At 49.0% G+C, this 22316-nt stretch overlaps 1 protein-coding gene across 3 annotated transcripts in view; it reads right to left on the bottom strand.

Moving 5' to 3' along the window:
• Positions 1-22316, bottom strand: part of FAM78B (family with sequence similarity 78 member B) — a 125124-nt gene that overhangs the window by 30772 nt on the left and 72036 nt on the right. Inside the window, exon 2 of one of the 3 annotated variants that reach the window (XM_002715822.6) lies at positions 4219-5147. The exons of the other annotated variants lie outside the window; for them this stretch is intronic. Within the exon in view, the coding sequence (XP_002715868.1) occupies positions 4625-5147 (523 nt within the window). The 3' untranslated portion in view covers positions 4219-4624. The remainder of the gene's footprint in view (positions 1-4218; positions 5148-22316) is intronic. 3 annotated transcript variants of the gene reach the window in all.

The raw sequence follows: 22316 nt of genomic DNA, 5'->3' as shown, positions 1-22316 counted from the left end.
CTTGCTCACTCAGCTCCCTTTCAATCTGAGGTTCATTTAGGCTTAATTACAGAGTTCAGGCGTTCATTGGGTTTTTGATTAATTTTCCTTTCAGCTTGAAGACTGTGTGAATGTGGTGGGTCTGTGTATGTGTGCGTGTGTATATGTTTACATCTTTCTTTGCAACTCTGTTGGGAGCTGGCTCTGGCAAGGTTTAATTGTGCCCTCCGTTCTAACAAGGATGTTCGCTGTGCCAGCCAGGGCTCGGCAAGCCATTGTTTCTGCCACCTCCGCTCCACAGGCTCCACTCCTGCCACAGTGAGGGATGGCGGGGCAGCATGGCCTTGCTCAGCTGGGTCCCCAGTTGCAGGATGCAGGCTTTCCTCCCCTTTTGTGCTTGGGGTGTTTAAGGGATTCTGAGAGCAGATTTCCTACTCCACTAATTACCAGCACTGCGCTAAGAGCTGCCAAGTGACAGCCAGCTCACCCACACTGTGGGCCCTGACAGGCATTTTCCTGGGCCAGCCTCCCTGGGGATTACAAGGTTCTCCGCCTAAGAAAACAGTGTTCATTCTCTTATTTTTAATGCACCCACGGGGTAGCTGGGGGAGGGCTACCTGACTGTGTGGTGACCTGTGTTTGCCTTTCCTTCCTGATCTCTTTTGTGCTTCCAGGCATGGAACAAGCTGGGAGGCAGCACTGTTCAGTGGGAGAGCTTGTAACAAGGAGCCACAAGGCGCAGTCTGAATCCTGGCTCCCGACGTTTTCTCTTCGTGTGCCTTGGGTTGTTCACCTCGTTGGTCTCAATTTACTATCTGTGAGATGGGGATAATTAATAATAAAAACACAGCTGCACTCCTCGTAAGACTGTGTGGGGATGAGAAAGTGCATGTGGGAGCCTTTTGAAAAACGCTCTATAAATCATCAGAACTGCTGCTTATAACATGATTTTGACCTACGAGATATCATTCCTAGCACTCAAAGAGGGAGCCATAAAAGGTCCAAGGACGGCCGGTGCCACGGCTCATTAGGCTAATCCTCTGCCTTGCGGCACCGGCACACCGGGTTCTAGTCCCGGTCGGGGCGCCAGATTCTGTCCCGGTTGCCCCTCTTCCAGGCCAGCTCTCTGCTGTGGCCAGGGAAGGCAGTGGAGGATGGCTCAAGTGCTTGGGCCCTGCACCCCATGGGAGACCAGGAGAAGTACCAGGCTCCTGCCTTCGGATCAGCGCAGTGCGCCGGCTGCAGCGCACCGGCCGTGGCGGCCATTGGAGGGTGAACCAACGGCAAAAGGAAGACCTTTCTCTCTGTCTCTCTCTCTCACTATCCACTCTGCCTGAAAAAAAAAAAAAAAAAAAAAGGTCCAAGGACCAGGAGGTGGAAATGGGACTGACCTCCAACTTTCCCACATGTTCTGGGCCATGGCACTGCCTCAGAAATGCGAAATGCATATAAAAGAGCCCAGATTAGGGGTTCAAACTCAAAACATCTGTCAAGTTGAAAGGGATTCAGAAACATTTGTGTTTTGACATAATGGTAATAAGGATTTTCTCCTCTTTAAAGGACAAACCACTTGCCTGTAGTTTTTAGGCTCATCAGTTTTTGGGTGAATGGTTTAGGAATGATGACAATGTTTGGGCTGGACACAAGGAGAGAGGTGGGTGACAGGGAAGTGTGACTGTGCTGGGAGATGCCAGCACCCTCTCTCTGCCTGTTGCTGAGCACAGCTGTGAATCTAGACAGATTATCCAATTTAACTGGGCTTCAATTTTTAAGTTCATAGACTAACAGATCTCAAAGTGGACTTCATTTAACATCAATTCAGAACTCGTGCCACCAAGAAACCATTTGTGTGTGTGTGTGTGTGTATGTGTGTGTGTGTGTGTACACATGTGAGTGGAATCCAAATATACTCCTGAGACCACACAACTAGAACCCAATCCAGGCAGCAGAGTCCCTTTAAGCTGATGGCATCTAACATCAGACCCAGGCTCTCTCTAGGGAAGTAAAGGGAAGATGGAGGTGATGCTAACAGAGATTTCAAGGTGAATTCTCTCTTGGAAGAGAGCCTTTGGTTTGGCAATATGCTGACTAAGTTGAAAAGTATGATCTACAGATCACAGGCAGAAAAGGGGTCATTTCCTTGTAAAACCATGGTAATCTTAAAGTCATTGGATACAGGGCAATAGAACGTTCTGCCAGGCTGACTTCAGAATTGAAAGAGCCAACTGTGGTGTTTGCAATGTTACTGATGACAATAATGATGACATATATTTGCATAGTGCTTTTACCTTTCAAGAGCACTTTCCCATGTATTCTCACTTTTTCATTATATAATTTCCCAGAAAACTGTCTGGAGTAATTTCTTTTTAAACTCTAAAAAGTGTGATTATTTTTTTCAGGGGGAATAAATTTAGCGAAGTGAGCTGAATTTTGCTTTATAAAGACAGATATATCCTTGAAAAGTTATGTGTAAATACGACTGTGTATGTCATAACTTATTTTAATGGGCTGGGGAAATTTGAAAACAGGGAACCTTGGACAGGATTTTAACAAATTCTTCATTACTAATCTGATACTTGTTATAATTTTGGATTTTTTAAAAATCAGATTCTCTTACAGTGGGGCCACATGGATTAGCTTACAGAATCAGTACCATTCCCCAGAATCTCATGAATGTAGCATCTGATTCAACCTGAGTGACAGCCTGGTGGTTCTTGTGTTGAGAAAATGGACAGCTTTAAACCTCAGCCATGGAGCTCTTTGGCGGCTACCTCCTCACAGAAACAAGGGAGCATGAGAAGGGACAGAGGAATCCAATGAGTGGAACAGCTGAACTATCTCTAAATGGAATGTCTCCAGGTCTTCTGTGAATCACTGGCATTTCATCAGCATACTGCTATAAATAACCTGCTGTCAATAACCAGTCTATCAGAGGGTAGCTGATGGTCAGGGTGTGAGGTTAACTCTACAAAATTTGGAGTGGATCTGTTCACACATTCATGTAAATAAGTACCATGCCGTGGGACTAGAACCCAAAGGAAAGTAAACTAAGTGGCATTTTTAACCAAAGTAATAAACAAGCCCCTGTTTTTTATTATTCATCCCAAACTCTGGTAGAAGATTAGTCTTTGGGGCTGACCATGAGACAGTAATCACTGCTCTAAGCCTCAATTCTCTCACCTCTGAAATTAGGCTTGTGCCATCTAATCATTGAAGCCCCAGTGACACTGTGAGAATTTATAATTAGTTTGCATGGGGTAAAGGCTGAACAAGGAAAAAAATGTATAACAGTTCACACTCTATTTTTAAGGCATATTTAAGCTAGAAGACCTGGTGAGTTGTTCATTGTAAATACTGGAAATGTTTTAGAAATTTTTATATTGGCCCAACTAAAGGAAATGTGGTCTTTCAGTTTTATTGGTTGGCTGTCAGCAGTGTAGGCCCACTTAATATGAGTAGCTCAGGTTTTCATTAGAGAGTTCTGAAGTTAAGCCTTATGAATATCTTTCTCATAAACGCTCAAGCTCTTAAAATTGAGCTTCTGTAAATCAGAGCTGTGATAAACATACATAGACATCCAGTGTATGTACTGTGTATGCACAAAGACTATAAGTACATATGAAGGCATTGCTGGCAAATCCACTAGTATCCTGGCCTGTGGGCATGTATGCATGTGTGTATTTGTGTGTGTGTGTGTGTGCATTCCATATGTTCAAGTCATTCAGAAATTATTTTTTTAAATGTGGAATGAAAATACTGCTTCAATTTTTGAAATGCTTTTGAACCTCTACATGGATTGATGGGTTATAAATTCTTTTGTAAACTTAGGGCTGGTGATGGGAACAGAATAAGCAGCTGTAAACAAAAACTAAAATTTAAGATTCACTAAAAACATGTGAGCAGCCCAAATATAGCCACTATGAAAACCAGAAACTACATATCCAAATACTCTGATTGAAATACTTTGAATAAACAATGTTTTGGGGAAGATGTGAGCAGATGGAACCCATGAGTGTCTCCATCCCTCAGTTCACATCAGCACCTTAGACAGCTCCCAGAGGTCACCCTCTTGGAACACCGTAAACACAATTTCTTTGGTTTGCTAAGCACACATGCATCAACCTGCAGTAACAACTTACTCTTCCCTCTCCCTGCCGCCCATTCTTTTACCACCCCTTTCTGATGCCACCCATTTCCCCAGCACCCTCCAGTCGGACAGTGGGACCCTCTTACAAACACCTGGTGTGGATGTTTTCACTCCCACTTCTAATTGGTTGGGAAGCAGCATTTGCCACAGGCACGGTTTAGTTTCGTTTCCATCCCCTGCATCTCACAGGAAAGAAATGGTCAATAGTTCAAACAAAAGAATCATCTTGGTCAGCTCCAAAATATGGCTACTTGCATGGTAATCACAGCAAGTCTGTCAAATCAGTGATTCCTTTATTCCTAAAAGGAAGGGACTTTTCCTAAGGATTATGGTTCTACCACCCAAGGAGCAGCCCTACTCTTCGCAGGTGGCTGCAAAGGCTGGCAAACCGGGAGGTCGGCTTTGGCTCAGAAACTCAGTTTGGCTCCTGCCATTCCTGGCAACCTCACTGCATGTCTCAGCAGCGTGTGCTCCACACACAGTCAGGCCAGTCTGCTTCTACTTAGGAGGAATCACAACCAGAGGTGGGCCTCGCTTGGGCCTCCACATGAGGACCTGGGCATCGTTGGCATTGGGCTTCACTAGTGCATTAGGGGGGATGGGTTCCATCCGGCTCAGGATCCGGGGCTGTTCCTGTTGAGTCCTGCCCACCAGCCGGGCCCGTTGCCCCAAAAGCTGAAGAGGGTCCACCTCAATGTCCACCCTCATCCTCCACTTGATGGTCTGCAGAATGATCTTCTCTTTTGTGGTGGTGTTCATGGCCACCAGCCAGGTAGTGAAACTTTGGTCCCTCTTGATTCGTGTGAGCAGTGGCACATTGCTGTCACTCACAGGCACTGCCCACGTCACACTTGGGTAGAAGTTGTCATTCATGCTGACGGAGAACCTGGAGATCTTGTTGGTGGGGCCAACCAGGGTCACAGTTTCTGTGGTGTTCCCGTACCAAGGGTAGCTCACCCCATCTGAGTCACTGATGGCTTTTACTCTCCCTTCCCTCAAGTCAGGCAGTTCCCAGCTTGACCTGGCAAAGCAGAAGAGATGCACAAGAAAAGAAGAGACTGAATGAATTTTTCAAATTCTGGAAAGGTGCCCACAACTTATGAACACACAGTCAACTTGGGCAAAGTGGGCAGTGCAGAGGGGAATTCAGGTCAAAAAGCTCTATGTTGTGCAGTTTCAGGATTAAATGGGAACATATCAAAGCAAAAATAAAAATGCAATGTCAAAACAAGTTAAATAAAACCGTAGCTGACCCAAATGAAAGCAGGAAGCTCCAAGAGGCAGTTGTGAGACCACAAAGGAGCAAAATTAGTTGGAACCAGCAGTTTAGAGGAGTTCCACTGTAACAGCTACTTTCTGGGTGCGTCATTTGTTAGGGAAGAGCTGGCGGCTGAAATCTGGTGTACCAGAAAGAAGTCTCAGGTAGACAGGAATGCAAAAGAGGGTGAGTTCAAAGTTATACTAACTTCTTAGAAAATCACAGTAACAATTTCCACTGAACAAAATGAGTTGTTTAAATTCCTTTAAAACCAGTTGTTTAAAAGTAGCCAACCCAGCACTTAGAAAACACAGACACAGATGATGATAAGAACATACCAGTCACCTTCTGGAAGCCACTTAAATGTGTGACTCTGCACTGCAGGCTGACACACATGGTCTTGAATATGCTGCCCTCCCATTGGCTTCAAGGCCAACCCAGGAGCCCCACTGCTTAGTTTGGCAAAAAGATGCCACTCTGGACCACAGCCTGCCCCTCCCCTGACTGCCCCCTGGCCTTGTACAGAAGGAGGGAAGAGGACACATGCCTGTAGCTCCCCTTCTTCGTGGAGGAACGACACAGGACCCTGCGCTGTTCTTTTGTCTGCTCGGCCCTCCCCGGGTTTGCTGCTGGTTCTTCCTGGGTTGGCTACCGTCCCTTCCACCTCCGTGGAAGGGCGGTTCCCCCTGCCACTTTCCCCACTTCTGCGGGGGAGCGGCACACCGCCGGCCGGCTCTCTCGGGGGCTGCACAGGTGTTCCTCTTAGATGTTCCTGGTGCATGTTGTCTCTCTCCTCCTTTATAGTCCTCTTCCACCAATCCCAACTCTGCTACCCACACGCCGAGTATGCTGCTCTCCTCCAATCAGGAGCAGGATCAGCTCCTGCAGGTCATCACTCAAGTTGGCGAGAGGCAGCTGCGTAGAAGCTGTTTACTCCTCTCCCAGCACCATATTGTGGGAGAGCAGATATATAGAATAAGTCTTAATTCCAGTAACAGTCTAGTCCGAGTTGCTCCCCACACATGCCCTGTTCTTAGCCCAGGTCTCTCCACCTGCCATGGACTGCTGCTCATATTAACAATTTATACCTACAGAGCACACACTCTATTCCAGCTACTGTGTCAAGTACTTTAAGTTATCTCAGTTAATGTTCAAAGTATTCCACAAGATAACTAAGCGCTTATTTCCACTTTTCATATGAGGGGATGCAAGCCTAAAGATGTTAAGGTACATGCCAGAGGCACTGCAGACCAGATATAAGAGGTGGAGCTGCAAGTTGTCTGGTTTCAAAGTGCATGCTTTTGACCAGCCTATCCCATGTGCTGCCTCCTAAAGTGCTCTTCCCATGGTGCTGCAGGTGGACACCAGAGTGCTGTGGACTCCACAGGCCGGGAAGCTGGGGGCAGAAGTTTAGCCAGTATGGCTCGGCAATGCAGTTTTCGTATATCCATTGCTGGAAGCAGGAAGGATGCTTGGTAATAATGTGTAATAATTTTATAATGAAAGAAAGAAATGCGACTGCTTCATTCATCAGCTCAGAGGTAGTGGCCTTCTTTGATACTCACTCCTTTCTCCTTTGAAGTTACAAAGATCCTGCAGGGCTTTATACAATGGTCTCCAAGGGAGTGGCACTGTCAACTTGGTGCTGATAACATCTCCTGCATCCTGGCTGGCCCCCCTGAAACACTCCCTATGCCATGCCACTCAGCCCCAGCCTGCAGGAGAGGGAGGGCTGGGCTGCCTGGGGAGGAACTGAGCCCACAGCTATAAGAGCCATTTCTCTTGCCTCCATGCCCTTGCTAACTGCTGGGAGTAATTGTAGTGTATCATGGTTGACAGAAACTAAGTTAACAAGAATGGCCCTGATGCAGAAAGTTACAGCCTATTTTGTTGCACAAGCCAGTGTATCAGCAGCTGCACCAAAAAGCCATTTCTTATGGTGCAAAAGGGAGTGTCGTTAGAGTGAGATCAAATCACACAGGAGTCTGAGCTTGGGTAGACACCCAATCTGCTTGCTGGGTTTATGAAATGGCCACACTGGGGCAGCAACAGGCCCCCAGCCAGAGGACTAAGATAATTATTCAGTCACCAGATGCTCATTTTCCATGTAGCTTCAGTGCCGTTTTCCATTTTGGTCTTGGGAATTGCTGGATAGGTGTTCCCAGCAGTGCCCTGCACCAACTGTGGCACACTGCTTGGGGAATTTGGCTTCTAGTGGGCGTGCTTTTTATTCTGCTACAATTCTGTTTTCTTCAGGACTGGCTACCTTGCCAGTCAGTTCAGTGACCTTGCCCAAAGGGACCTGAACTGACTGGCAGGGTCTGTCCCCTCTTCTCACCCAGAACCATATGAGCAGAGACTTGGGCCCAGGGTCTAGAGGTCAGTCTTACAGGAAAATCACAACACCTAGTTCGGTCCCAGGCTTTCTGAAAAACAGAGCTCACACAGTAAAGGCGCACTCTTGCACCTGTCTCAGGAGAGAGGGAAGAGACTACTTTCTTGGAAGACTCTCTGGAATGGAGAAATACAACCAGCATCTTAACCATGATAGCAGAACAAAGGCATCTGGCTGAGTGTAGTCACTGGGCACATGGCCCTGGGGGGCTAACATTACATCCACCCACACTGCTGTCACTTCAGAGAGGCTCTTTGGAAATCCCTTGGGTCCGAGGCACATTCTTGTCTACAGCCTCAGGGATCCTAGAACCACATCCCCAACACTTGGCTGGATTTTAGAAATAGCCAAAAGTAATTATGACTAACGTCTAGTGAACAGAGAGTAGCTTGCCATGTGAAAAGTATCATTATTTTTGTTCTTCCTATAAAAAATAGAAACTAATGTGCAACCCAAGGGGGCAGCTTTTGTTTCTTTTTTTTCCAAAAGAAATTATGCCTAGAAAATGCATGGCTGGTTTACGGAGTAGATAAAATGGCTTGGGTAATGGGTTTCAGAAAAGTCCCTGAAAAGTACTAAGCATGAGAGCTCCATAGAGTCATCTGATGACCATGTAAGGGGCCAACTTTGAACAGGGGAGGCATTTCAGTTCCACATGGTCCACACCTCACTCACTGTCTCCCACCATTGTGTGGATTGGCTGCCACTCACCCCATCTCCCAGCTGAGAGATGAGGGCCATCCTTGGCTCTTCCCACCCTCTCACCTTGATTGCATCACTGGATCATGGCATCCTGTGGATTCTGCCCCAAGAATGATGCTTGAATTGATCTCCTATCCTTCATCCAACTCTGATCGCCCTCACCTAGTCCCAGCCCCCTGCATCTCCCACCTGGTATACTGTAATGACTTGTTCTCTTGGACACAACCCTGATCCCTCTCAAATCCATCTTCTGTGTCCAGACTTGCAAATCTGATCAAGCCCTCTCTGCACAGAACCCTTCCAAGGCCCCGCTCCATGGGTGTCACCAGCATTACTCACACAATAACATCTCATTTGCTTAACAGGACAGGTGCAGCTCACTGGGAGCTGGCCTCCCCATCACAAACACCACGCTGTTTCTCACCCCTGGCCCTTTGCTTATGCTGTGCTCTCAGCCCACACTGTTCTTTCCTCTATCAACTACTCATCTACCACCTCCTCCTCCAGGAAATCTTCTCTGCCAGTAGCCATGGATATATCCAATCCACAGGTGCCAGATCATACGAGAACTGTGTGTTTATGTGTCTGCCTTTCCCACTAGATTACCATGTCCTTGCAGCTTGGGACTATGACTTCTTTTTGAATCACACTGTTTAGTGCATTGCTGGGACAGAGCAGAACTTAAAAATATCTTTATTTTTTTCTTTCTTTCTTTTTTTTGACAGAGTGGACAGTGAGAGAGAGAGAGAGAGACAGAGAGAAAGGTCTTCCTTTGCCATTGGTTCACCCTCCAATGGCCGCCACGGCTGGCGCACCGCACTGATCTGAAGGCAGGAGCCAGGTGCTTCTCCTGGTCTCCCATGGGGTGCAGGGCCCAAGCACTTGGGCCATCCTCCACTGCACTCCCGGGCCACAGCAGAGAGCTGGCCTGGAAGAGGGGCAACCGGGACAGAATCCGGCGCCCCGACTGGGACTAGAACCTGGTGTGCTGGCGCCGCAAGGCAGAGGATTAGCCTGTTGAGCCATGGCGCTGGCTAAAAATATCTTTATTGAAAGAACAAATTTTTCACTTGAATCGTTTTCATGCCTATACACCTGGAGCTTTGTAGAACTTGTACAAGACAAAGTGGTTTTTTTTAAAACTTTTATTTAATGAATATAAATTTCCAAAGTACAGCTTATGGACTACAATGGCTTCCCCCCCATAATGTCCCTCCCACCCGCAACCCTCCCCTTTCCCACTCCCTCTCCCCTTCCATTCACATCAAGATTCATTTTCGTTTTATCACAGTTTTACACTTTATATATTTACTTTTTTGCTTTTCTTAAAAATGAACACCTATTATCCATTTAGATTCTATTACTAGCATACAGCACTGGGCCTTGCACTGAAAGTTATTTATTCTTAAAGGAGAGGGGAGTATGCCACAGTGAAAAACATCTGAATTGGGAGGTGCAGGGCAGCACTGTGGCATGGCAGGTTAACAGAACCAGCTGCTCCACTTCCCATCCAGCGCCCTGCTAATGCACCTGGGAAAGCAGCAGCATATGACACAAGTGCTTGGGTTCCTGCTTCCCACACGGAAGTTCTGGATTGAGTTCCTGGTTCCTGGTTTTAGCCTGGCCCAGCCTGGGTTGTTGTAGCCATTTGGGAGGTGAACCAGTGAATGGAAGCATTCTCCCTTCTTCCCAAATCTGCCTTTCAAATAAATAAACAAATCTTTTAAAAAAACAACCCACTGGAATGGAATAGTGAGTATGAATGTATTTTTCAGGCCATCAAATACCTATTCACAAAAATGGGTGGATGCAGCCAGCACTGTGGCTAGCAGGTTAAGCCACCACCTGCAGTGCTGGCATCCCATATGGCTGCTGGTTCAGTCCAGGCTGCTCCAATTCTGCTCCAGCTCCCTGCTAATGGCCTGGGAAAACAGTGGAATATGGCCCAGATCCTTGGGCCCCTGTACCCATGTAGGAAACCCGGCAGAAACTCCTGGCTCCTGGAACCTGGAACTTGAGCTTCATCCTAGAAGTAGTAGGGCTTCTGCTCAGGAGACTTTGTGCCAGAAAGAACAGTGATGTGAGAAGGAGGAGCCTAGGGCAAAGGGAGGGAGCATAGGTATTTCGGAGCTTCTGCAATCCTTAAGGCAACCTTCACTGAGGCTTTCATCTAGGTTGGGGGCTGAGGGAATGGACAAGAAGGGGCTCAGAGAAGAGATCCTACAAAGGCAGATTCTGGGAGGTTTGGCAACCAATTGCTATCGGCGGCAAAAGAGGAGATACAATAGAACAGTCACTTGAAACAGCAAGCATGGCTGACCACTGTGTGTGTGTGTGTGTGTGTGTGTGCATGTGCATGCAAAATCATTCACAGAAGTCACAGGCTGAGTCTCCCCATGACAAGGAGTGTCTCATGGTCGCTGGCATTCTACGCCTGTCCCTGCATGGTAATTCTGGGACTTCCTCTGTTAGAGGAAGTCCAGACCATGATGTTGCACACATGGCTCATGCCTACGACTCCTGTTTCTCTGTGTATCTCACTGTCTCTTTCTCAATACTCTTTGCTGGTTCCATCCTGAAGGGTCCCAGGAGTCTTTTATCTTCTTCTCTTTTCATCCTATTTATATTTCCTTGGTGGTCTCATGGATTTAAGTGCCATTTCCACCTGGACAACTTCCAATCTTCAGCCTGCCCTGCTCCATGGCTCCAGATCCATATACCCAACTGCCCACTTGTCTAAAACTTCAGAGTCACTCTTGACCAATCTCTCCCATTTCACAAACTATCCACCACCTGCAAAGCCTGTTGAGGTCATCAAATGTACACTTCAACTCCTTCCAACAACCTTCCTGCTACCCCCTGGGTCCAAACTACAGCCCTCTCCTGCATTACTGCAACAGTTTCCTAATGGGTCTCCTTGCTAATGTCTCTGGCTTTGCTTCCCTGGTCTATTCTTTTAAACTATATACTTTAATATTAGAGAGACAGAGAGATACAGATAGAGATCTCCCATCCACTGGTTTATTTCCCAACTGCCTGTAACAGCCAAGGCTGGTCCATGGCAAAGCTGGGATCTGAGAACTCACCAATCTGGGCCTCCCATGTGGGTGGCAGGGACCAAGTACTTGGTCCGTCAGCTCCTACCTCCCAGGGTGTACAGTAGCAGAAAGCTGGAACCAGCAAAGGAGTTGAAATTCAAACCCAGGTACTTTGATATGGGATGTGGGAATCTATTATTTTTAAAGATTTATTTAATTTATTTGAAAGGCAGAGTTAGAGAAAGACACACACACACACACACACACACACACACACACAGATCTTTCTTCCTCTGGTTCACTCCTCAGAGGGCCACAATATCTTGAGCTGGGCCAGTATGAAGCCAGGTTTCCCATATGGGTGCAGGGGCCCAAGCATTTGGGTCATCTTCCGCTGCTTTCCTGTGCACATTAGTAGGGAGCCAGACTGGAAACAGAGCAGCCGAGTCTCAATGTAGTGCCCATATGGGAAGCTAGCCTGCAGGCTGCAACTTTACCTGCTACACTACAGTACTAGTCCCTGGATGTAGGACTCTTAATCCTAGGTCCCAGTCTATTGTCAACATGTTAGCTACAGGGGTCTTGTGTAGCCTGCGTATAATCATGTCACTGCCCTGCTCAAAATGCTTCCATGCTCACTCAGGAAAGCTCCAAGTTCTTAAAACGGCCTAAGTGGTCTCACTCCCAGTTTCCTCTGTGCTCATTTCCTTTTCTCTTCCTCTTGCCCATGCTGGCCTCTATGCTGTTCACTGGACATGAGAAATAAACTCCTACCCATTCATTATATCTGGGGCAGTCTTCTCTTGGATATCTGAAAGGCTTGCTTCCTTACCTCCACCATTTCTTGTGCCAGTTTCCTGCCAATCACACGTAAAGTTGCAACTCCCTGTCCCAGCACTGCTACTCCCATCTCTTCTAATTTTTTTCCCATAGTATTTTCTTTTTTTTTTCTTTTTGACAGGCAGAGTTAGACAGTGAGAGAGGAGAGAGAGAGACAAAGAGAAAGGTCTTCCTTCCGTTGATTCACTCCCCTAATGGCCGCTATGGCCGGCACACTATGCCGATCTGAAGCCAGGAGCGAGGTGCTACCTCCTGGTCTCCCACGTGGGTGCAGGACCCAAGCACTTGGGCCATCCTCTACTGCCTTCCCAGGCCACAGCAGAGAGCTGGACTGGAAGAGGAGCAACTGGGACAGAATCCAGCGCCCCGACTGGGACTAGAACCTGGGGTGCTGGCGTCGCAGGCAGAGGATTAGCCAAGGGAGACGCAGCGCCGGCCCATAGTATTTTCTAATATACCACATACTTACTTTGCTAAGGATCTGTTTACCTTCATTCCACTCCCAAACCTCCAAGAAGGCAGGGATTTCTAATATTTTATTCACTGCTATGGCTCCAGGACTCACAATTATAGAGGAAGCCTGAAATTATTTGAATAAATAAATATCAAAGTGGTCTGAAGCGAAAAGTGAGAGGAGACCATGAACTTCAATTTTGGCACTGCTGCTTCTGTGCAGTTGACTGGACAAGTGGACACTGTGTGTGGGCACACTGGGTCTGGAGCTCAGGAGGAAGTCAGGGCCAGAGATGTACAGAAACTTTCGATTCATGTGGCTGAGCCGTGAGACAGCTCAGGATTCTGAGAGGCAAAGAAGGTTCTGGAAAGCTCAGGAATAACCAGAGAAGAGGGAGAACAGTTTCCCAAGGCAAGAGAAATTCACAGAGTCAGCAGAGTCAAAAGCCACAGAAATCGAAGAGAATGGGGTCAAGGCAAAGTCAGTAGCTTTGTTAATTATGGAAGACAGAAGTGAGGATAGACTGGTGGAGGTCATTCTGTAAGGGGTTATGGAGGGAATGGGAAAGCACAACAAGTCCCAGTGCTTCCTCGAAGCAGCTGGGCAGTGAAGGGGAGAAGCAGTCTGGCGTGATGGCTGAAAGCAGCACTTCTGGACCCAGACTGAATCAGTGCTGCCGCCTCTGGCTGTGTGAACTTGGACAGCTCGCCTGCCCTTTCTGAGCTACTTTCCCACCCATGAAACAGTGCTGAATTGATGTAGTTGGCATGAGAATAAAGTGAGATAATACATGGGGAGTACTTAGCACAGTCTAAGAGCACAAAGTAAGAGATCTTTAAGTTTAGGTGTTGGCCATCTTCACTGTTACAAGGATCATATTCAGTGTTACAGGCAACAGATAGACTGGTCTAAGTTTAAAAGGGACAATACAAATAATATCAGGTATCCGGTAAAAATAATAGAATTAAAAAGGAAGGAAGGACCAACATGGGAAGCAGTCCACACAGCAGACTCCTAGAATGACTTTTGCAGTAAATAACACTCTGACCTCAGAATCAACCCATAAGACTTCCTGGTCAGGCTGAAAGGCCTGCAAGAGCATTTCAGGCATGGAAAGACAAGACTCTGTGACAAAAAAAAAATCCTACACGGAGGATCTCTGTGAGACCTCAGAGGAAAGAAAGGGTCATCAAAGAAGGAGACACTATTCTCTGAAGGGAGAAGAGGTCATCCTTGTAGCTTATGGCTGTGTCCAAATACCGATGAAGTCTATGGTCACAAAAGGCTTCCATAGCCTTGGCAGCCCTTGACAAAAGCCTTGGATGATCACTGACTTCATAAGAAAGAGTGTTAATTGTTAAAGGAACAATAGAAGTCATTGTGCACTTGCTCCCCAGGTAGGATCTCTATCCCTATTGAACTGTAATATAAGAATCAACTGCAAATTCTCTCCCCAAACTATATTCTATATGTTGTGTGTGGGCATGGGGGGAAATTGTTGAAATCTAACATTAGCATAGAGTTGGTCCTCTGTATATAAAATCACACTAAAATGATCCATAATGAAGAAGGAGATGGGAGAGGGAATGAGAGGTGGGATGGGAGCTGGGTGGGGAGTATGGGGAAAACAACCACTAAATTCCTAAAATTATATCTATGTAAAAATGCATTCATTAAATAAAAAAATAAGTTTAGGTGTTGGTAAGATACAAAGATGGAGCAGGGGCAGGGAAGGAATGACACCAGGGTCGGCACTGTGGTGCAGTGGGCTAAGCCTCCACCTGCAGTGCCAGTATCCCCTGTGGGTACCGGTTTGAGTCCTGGCTGCTCCACTTCTGATCCAGCTCTCTGCTGTGGCCTGGGAAAGCAGTGAAGATGGCCCAAGTGCTTGGGCCCCTGCACCCATGTGGGAGACATGTGGGAAGAAGCTCCTGGCTCCTGGCTTCAGATCAGCCCAGCTCCTGCCATTGTGGCCATTTGGGGAGTGAAACGGCGGATGGAAGACCTTTCTCATTCTCTCTGTCCCTCTCTCTGTCTGTAACTCTACCACTCAAATAAATAAAATCTTAAAAAAAAAAAAAGGGTGACCCTGTCAGCTACTCAGCCCTTCACGTGCAGGTCCTTGACACTTGGGGCAGGAATAGCTGTGCTCCGTCCTACACCAGGAAAAGCAGCTCTGTGTAAACTATCCAGCATCATGCAGATGGAAAGGGTCAGTGCCAGGATGTGAAGCCAGGTCTCTCCGACTTCAACCCTGCCTTGTCTCCGGCAACACACATGTGGCAAGAGCTCCTTTGAGCTCCTAATCTCAATCCTCCTTCCTTGGAGTCTCTGTGGCAATGAACAGAGGAAGCAAAACCGCCTTTAGGAGACCAGGGTGTCTGCCCTGAGTTAAAAGCTTGTTGACCGACTGCAAATTGCTTCTGTCAGCCTCAGGTTCCTCATGTGTAAAATGGGAAGAAAAATAACTCCAGAGCTGTTACAAGGATCAAAGGAGGTGCTGATATATGAGCAAATGATTTGTAAACTGTAATACACGATGTCAACATCAGTTACATCCTGGTCACCGCCTTCTTCCACAACCCTCCTTCTCACTGTGATAAACAGTGTTTTTGTTTTAGACAATCAGCCATTGACCCAAAGCTCACAGCTAATGGACTTGCCAATGGGCCTAATAATGAAAACATCGATTATTGCAACCTTCATGCTTTCTGCATCCCATTTTTAGAAGAAACAGGCAAATCTCCATCAAACAAGCTCATGTTATGCATTCCATGCAAATCAGCAGTCCCTGGGTTAAGGTCCAGGCTCCAGCCAGACCCAGCCAGTTCCCCTAGTGCCCATGAAAAGCAGACCCCTCCCTGCCTCCTGCTTCTTTCCCCACTGCACTGCAGTCATTGAGGTCTTGGTTGGAGGGTGGGGGAGGCTGGCAGCAGCAATTCTTTTTTTGTGTGTGTGTTTTTTTTAGCAAGATTTTTATTTATTATTTGAGAGGCAGAGTTACTGAGAGAGGGAGAGACACAGAGAAAGGTCTTCCATCCACTGGTTCACACCCCAAATGGTTGCTTCTGCCAGAGCTGGAACAGTCCAAAGCCAGGAGTCAGGAGCTTTCTCTGGGTCTCTGGGGGCAGGTCATTAGTAGAGAGCTGGATCAGAAGAGGAGCAGCCAGGATATGAACCGGCACCCATATGGGATGCCTGCACCACAGGCAGAGGCCTAGCCTACTGCCCCACAGTGCCAGCCCCAAGGGCAGCGGCATTCTTAGAAGCAGCGAGTGGGCAGGTGTGTAGGAGCGCTAGTGATACTAAGTCCCCTGATGGAGTGCAGGATGGGAGTCGGGGGAACCACACATAGAGGACTGACAGTTTCAGCCCTGGAGAGCTTCCTGGGCAGCTGTTGAGAGGAGCCCTGGCGTGGCCTCTCCTGGGAAAGGGGACTCACTCGGTACCTTTTGGCTATGCCCTTCCATACTGGGCAAGGAGCCCATGCGGCTGTGAGGAAGTGGCCTTCCTCCCAGACCCCGCTGTGGGTTCCTGGGATCTCAGTATTCCCAGCCTAAATGGCCCTGAACATACCTCCAGGTCCACACAGGCCCTCTTCCAGGTCTGTATTCCCAAGGGCAGTGCAGCGCAATGTGTGAGAATGGCTGCTGTTTGCGGCACGCGTGGAGTTCGGGCCACATGTGGGGTGTCCACACGCACAGGTGCGGCGGTGCCCGTTTTTCAACATGGTACAGAGCAAGGGGTGCGAAGGGAGGCAAGTGGGGCCAGGACTGAGGTCACCAGTTCTGCTGCTGCTCCACTCAGCCACAGAATCTGGAGAAGTCCAGGAGTTCTAAATCCAAACCCAGCCTCCAGGCTGCTAAGTATTTGTCTCAGCAGGAGGACAGAACACAGTTGATTCAACACTCTCTTAGTTTGACTTATAGCTTTAAAATATTTACAAATACAGCACTCGGGCTTTGCATTCTTACTCGAGAGCCCACAGTTCTTAGGGACAGGCACAGGTGGGAAGATCTAGATGCAAAGCTCTAGAACTCTGGACAGTGTCAATCTGCGTTTTTTTTTTTTTTTTTTTTTCCTCTTGCTAAGTGTATTTTTACTCACATCCATTTAGTCTTAACATTTACAAAGCACTCTCACAAACAGAATCCCAACCACTTTGTACATCAATTGCTCAAGGCAGTGTCACTCCCCTTCCCATCACCTAGGAAGGAACCTGCTCAAGGTCACACAGCTAGTGAGGGGCAAACCCAAGCTCTGATTCTGAATCACAGGCTTTCTTACAATGCCTCCTTCCTACTGAATTCATGGCTCTAAAGCTTTGAAAAGTAATAGTCTTGGGTAATATTAGCTGACACACAGTGCTATGACCACAGTGGCTAAAATGCTGGAACTTTCTGGAACCACTGCTGGACAGTCTTCCCCCTCCCTACATGCCTCCTCCTCCCTAAATTAACCCATCAACTAAAGGGTTAATGCAGATACACCAAGACCCTACTCCAGAGTCTGGGTATCAGCTGGGATGACGTCACCCTGCCTGGAGGGCAGGCACCGCTCAGAGAATCTGTGCTCTAACTTAGAGGGCAGGGACGGGCCCCTCTCTTCTCTTTTCATCCTCATGGCTTGCACCTAAGGAGCTGCCATTCAGCTAAGCAGAAATCTGGGTTAAAGGGACCCACCCTGAGAATCCTGGCCCTTCTCCAGTCAGCACCGAGGAGGGCCATGGGGCACTGTTTGTGTGGGCTGCTGACTCAGGCGCCATTCTGACTCTGTAGCCTACTTCCGTCCCTCCTGCAACTCCACCTAGCCCCCAACCCCCATTTCCTCCCTCACCCTCCGCCCCAGGAGAGGAACTAGAAATAGCCCATGACAGGGAGGGAAAGAAAGCGGAGGGCATGGAGCAAGCGGGGGCCTGGGCTCAGCAGGGCTGTGGAGGGAGGTGGGGGAACAGGCGAAGAGCAAGTTCCCAGCCCCAGGTCCCTGGGGGAGTCACGAAGCCCACTGCGTCTGGGCAGTCCCTCAGACACCGGTTCCCAGCCCTGGAGCTGGTCCGCGTCCCGATTCCCAGATGGTCTGCACCACAATTACAGAGTAAGTTTTAAAATTAGGATCTTCCTCATTCTGCACTGTTTGTGTCAGCCTCAGAGCAGCCTGTAAATACAGCCCTCCCGCCCCTCCGCTGCCGCCTTCCCCTCTGACCACATCCTGTTCTTCTTGGCACACTGGGAGGCTTTCTTTTCCCATGGCAGCAAAGCCCATTTCCAGTGGTCTTAAGGGTCCTCAGTAATGCAAGTGCTTCTGTGTTTACGTGGAGGTTTCTCATCACCACCCTCACGTCCCATTTAGATTCAGTTTCTCTGGCCTCTGTATGAAGGCTGGTCCATCTTGTGCCCATTGCATTGTCCCAGTGGGTTCTCAGAGGCCTCCACTGACCTGCTGCTGTTGGATAGCCCTGAGGTCTCGGGCCAGTGGCCAGTGTCTGGCTCAGGTCTGAAGATGGTTGGCCTCCAACTCCAACTCTGAGTTCCTTGGAGCAAAGCTCCTTTCCCCACCCACAGGGGCTGGGGAAGCAGGGCGTGTTCACTAACGCCTGCAAGGTGGGTGTGCAGGCCAAGGCTGGGTCCCTCCCCAGGGTCCTGCCTACTGGCCAGGGAGAGTCCTTTTGGCTCATGAGCAGGTGCAAGGGCCTGCCAGTCACGGCAGAGTCCAATCTCCATCGTTAAGGAACTCACAGCCTTCCCAAGGGAGCGACTTGCTGCTCACGTCTGAGTTTTGTGTGTAACCAGGGGAGGCAGAGATGACAGGCCTGGAGGTAAAGATCAGGGAGGTTTACAGGGCAAGAGGCCCTGGAGGAGGACTGCAAAGGAGTGCAGGCCTTGCACGGGGACTCCTGCCCTGCCCCACAAGCCTCACCAAGCTCTTCTCCCAATGCATCTCTCCACTCCTTGGGTGTGGCTGGAATTGATCCCCTTTCCAACTCCATGGCCATCACCTTGCTCCAAGCCATGTCTTGTCTCCCCAGGACCATGCAACACCCTCCTTACCAGGTCCCTACCTCCACAGCCACAAGAGTGGATTTTTCCCAAACAAGACCTGGATCACGCCTCACTGCTCTGAAAAGCTGCTATGACAGCTGTCTACCGCACCGGTGACATCTGCAATGCATTATCTGCTGCATTGGCTCTCCAGTCCCATTCCTCATCACCTCCTTCCTGGCTCCCTACAAGCCAGTAACATTGACTTTCCTTGTCCCTGAACGAGGCAAGTTCCCTCCCACCTCTAGGCCTTGGGACTCGCTGTTCCCTTCACCCAGATCTGTCTTCTTTCAGCTTTTGAAACACTTGGCTCCATTTCATCTTCAATTTGCAGCTCAGAGTCACTTCCCGGGAGGGACCTCTCTACGAGTTCTAGTGTGCATGCTGCATTTACCTGACCCACGCTGCCATGTTCCCACTAAGGCTGTGCACATCATGAGGATGGGACAAAGGAGCCCAGAGCAGGGGCTTCCTTCAAGCTGCTGCCATGCACAGGGATAGGGATGGAGGAGCTGGTATGCTGGCTGGTGAGCTGAGTTGGGGCTGCTGAGTTGGGGCCAGGCTGGGGTGGTGGCAGCATGAGACAGTGCAGGTGGGCAATGGAGATGGCAGCACGGGTGGGCTCGTCTAGAATCCAGGAGAGACTCCAATGTGACAGCTGAAGGGAAGAGCTGCAAATACATTAGGATGAGTGTCCCTGGGGCTTCTGCTAGGTTCTCAGTGCCTTCTTTCTGATAATCAGCATCAAACATGAATCTAGCAAAGCTGGGAGACGCTGGAGGGGCTAGGCGGTGGTGCTGGGGGGCCTGAGGGTGCAACATGCACTTGATGCAGTCCATAGAGGTTACTCTGTCCTCTACTTCCATCCCTTAAAGCCAGACAGGTGGTGGGCAGAAGAAGAGTGGGAGGGGATGGAGGTTTTTGCTTCTTATTTTGGAATTCTGCTGTTATAGGTATAATCATAGTTGAAATTGAGAAAAGATAATATTCGATGGATATATCAAAATGTGAAAAGTGGTTGTGTATGGTTATGGGACTATATTTTCCATCCTGATAAGGAAGTAGGAGGACAGATGGCCACACTTGGTGTCTATAACGTGGACACTGACAGAGAGAGAGAGTGGGAGAGGGAGAGAGAGAGAGCGGGAGAGAGAGAGAGAGAGATGATCCACTCACGACACCCACCAAGAGAGATACACATCTGCATGTTGCTGTCACGAGGCTTCTCTGAGTGATGATTCTGTTCTCAACATTGTGCTGGACTTTGTGGGTCACACAGAGAACCTGGGGCACATGTGCGCGCGCGCGCACACACACACACACACACACACACACTTTGCATACAATTCTATGGAGGAAGAGTTCTCAGTCTAAAAATGCCTGCTCTGGAAACTCCCCGCCTGGCCAGAGACCCCTGTTCCATGCCTTCTGGGATGACCTTGGGGCCACCTTCACCAATGAGAGCCCTTCACCTGCAGTTTGCTCATCTGTAAAACCAAGCAGGTGAAATAGATAACCTCACGCCCACCGGAAGGCTATGTCTAACTTCTTTATTCTTTGACTAAAGATCTGGACCTTATGCTGACAGTGCATGGCACCTCCATGGCCACAAAAGGAAGAGGTTATGGTTTCAGATGAGAGAAAGACAGTGGTTATTCCCCAGGGAGGAGCGTCTTCTTCCAGAACACAGGATCCCACAGGGTGGTTTTCCTTGGGCTCAGAGGCCACTAGGGGCTCAGGGCAGCATCTGTGGGTCTCAGTCCAGTTCCTTGTCCTTTGCAGGCATCTGGCTTATCCTGTGTTCTCTGAACAACCTGCACCTGGGGAGCTCCTGCAGCTCTGGGCCTTGATGGATGCTCTGCTTTGTTGGGTGTCAGGCCTCTGAGCTGTGTGCCAGGTGATAGAGAAAGCACCCCTCCTGCCTGCACCCTGCCAGCATCCCAGCCCCAAAGCCAGGCCTCCCTCAGCACCTCCACTGCAGCCTAGAATCCTGCAGCATCTATGACCATAAAAGGCCTTGGCACTGTGACCACTGACCCTTTCTTTCTTGTTTTTTTCCCTTTGTGCTTGGTCACTGACTGGGAGGAGGTGCACCTTGTTTCTTTGTGTTACCCAAATGGCTTCCTGGTGTAGAATCTTCTGGTGGACCCCTAGAGGAGGCTGTTTGGGGCCCCACACTTTACCCTGTCCCAGACCATTGGCCCAGTCTGCAGCTGCCTGCTCTGCAGCCCCATTGACTGTGTGAGCACAGAACGTCTGCAGCTCTGGCTCTTACAACGACACAGCGGGTTTCCATGGCTGTCTAGTGGTGGCATGTGCATATGATGGGTCTACAAAAGGTGGGAGGCACTGGCTGGAGGCCCTGGGCAGCTCTGACTTCTGCACCTGAAGCTGCTGCCTTGACTTTCAAGGAAGAGCCAGAACTCAGGATCTCTCAGCTCTGTTGTCCTAGATCTCCTTCCCCCTGATTTGGGAACCATTAAGGGGAGCTAATCCTCAGGGTCAATGAGATATTGATAAGGAGAAGATAGTTAAGCCTCCTGCAAGATGAACAGGGAGTCACTAGCTATTTGTCCTGTGCACTGGCCTGTGAGCAGGAGTGCGGGCTACCAGCAGCCCACTGGCGGCAGACAGCATTCTTGGCCTTCTCCTGCCTCTCTGACCCAGTGAGATGTGGCCAGGACTAGGGCATGCCCACTGTCATCTTGTTTAAACCTAGCTCGTCTGACCACAGCAGTGTGGGGCTCACTGATGCCCAGGTGGGGAAGAGAGGAGAGGCCCCCTTCCACATCTACACGCTTCACCCTCTCGCCCTGTAGAAGCACCCACAGAGCTCAGGCTGCACCAAGTGCAGGAGCTCTGGGTGATGAGACTTGAGGAGGACAGGCAGAAAGGCTAATGGGCCAGGGCAGGCACTGATAGACACTGGGCTGGGCTATCAAGCTGAGGGCGAGGCTCCTATGTGACTAAGGGTCTCTGGGTACCTAAGCATTGATGCACAGTCTGGGTGAAGGCAACCAGGAAATAAAGTCAAAGTCAAAGAGATCCATTTGGGGGGGAGGGGCGGAGCATGGAGGGCGGGCAGTCATGGTGGCAAGAGTGACATGATCAAGACAGACAGAGGTTGGGCTCTCAAGAGCTGGATATTGCCAATTCTGCCACTATTGGTGAGAGCAGCTGATATGTGCTGGAGGCACCATGTGCCAAGCATCCTACTAAGCGCTCAATTCAAAGTGGGCACTGCGTGCTGCCCTTCTATTCACATAAGGGGGCAGAGGCTCAGGCCACTCACCTACCAACATCACAAAGCCAGGCAGTGGCAGAGCTAGAGCACCTGACTCCCTGGCCAGCACCTTGGTCAGAACCAAAGGCTGCTGTAGCCAGTAATGGTCTACATCCCTTCACCCAATTCTTCCACCCCCACCATCCCTAAAGCACTGGTTGGCTCACAGATGACCCTCAAGC

This window comes from Oryctolagus cuniculus, chromosome 7 (assembly GCF_051225735.1).
Source record: "Oryctolagus cuniculus isolate XC-2025 breed Fujian yellow rabbit chromosome 7, ASM5122573v1, whole genome shotgun sequence".
Classification (NCBI taxonomy): Eukaryota; Metazoa; Chordata; class Mammalia; order Lagomorpha; family Leporidae; genus Oryctolagus; species Oryctolagus cuniculus.
The sequence above is the reverse complement of the archived record's forward strand: the minus strand, read 5'-3'. Positions and strand labels throughout refer to the sequence as shown.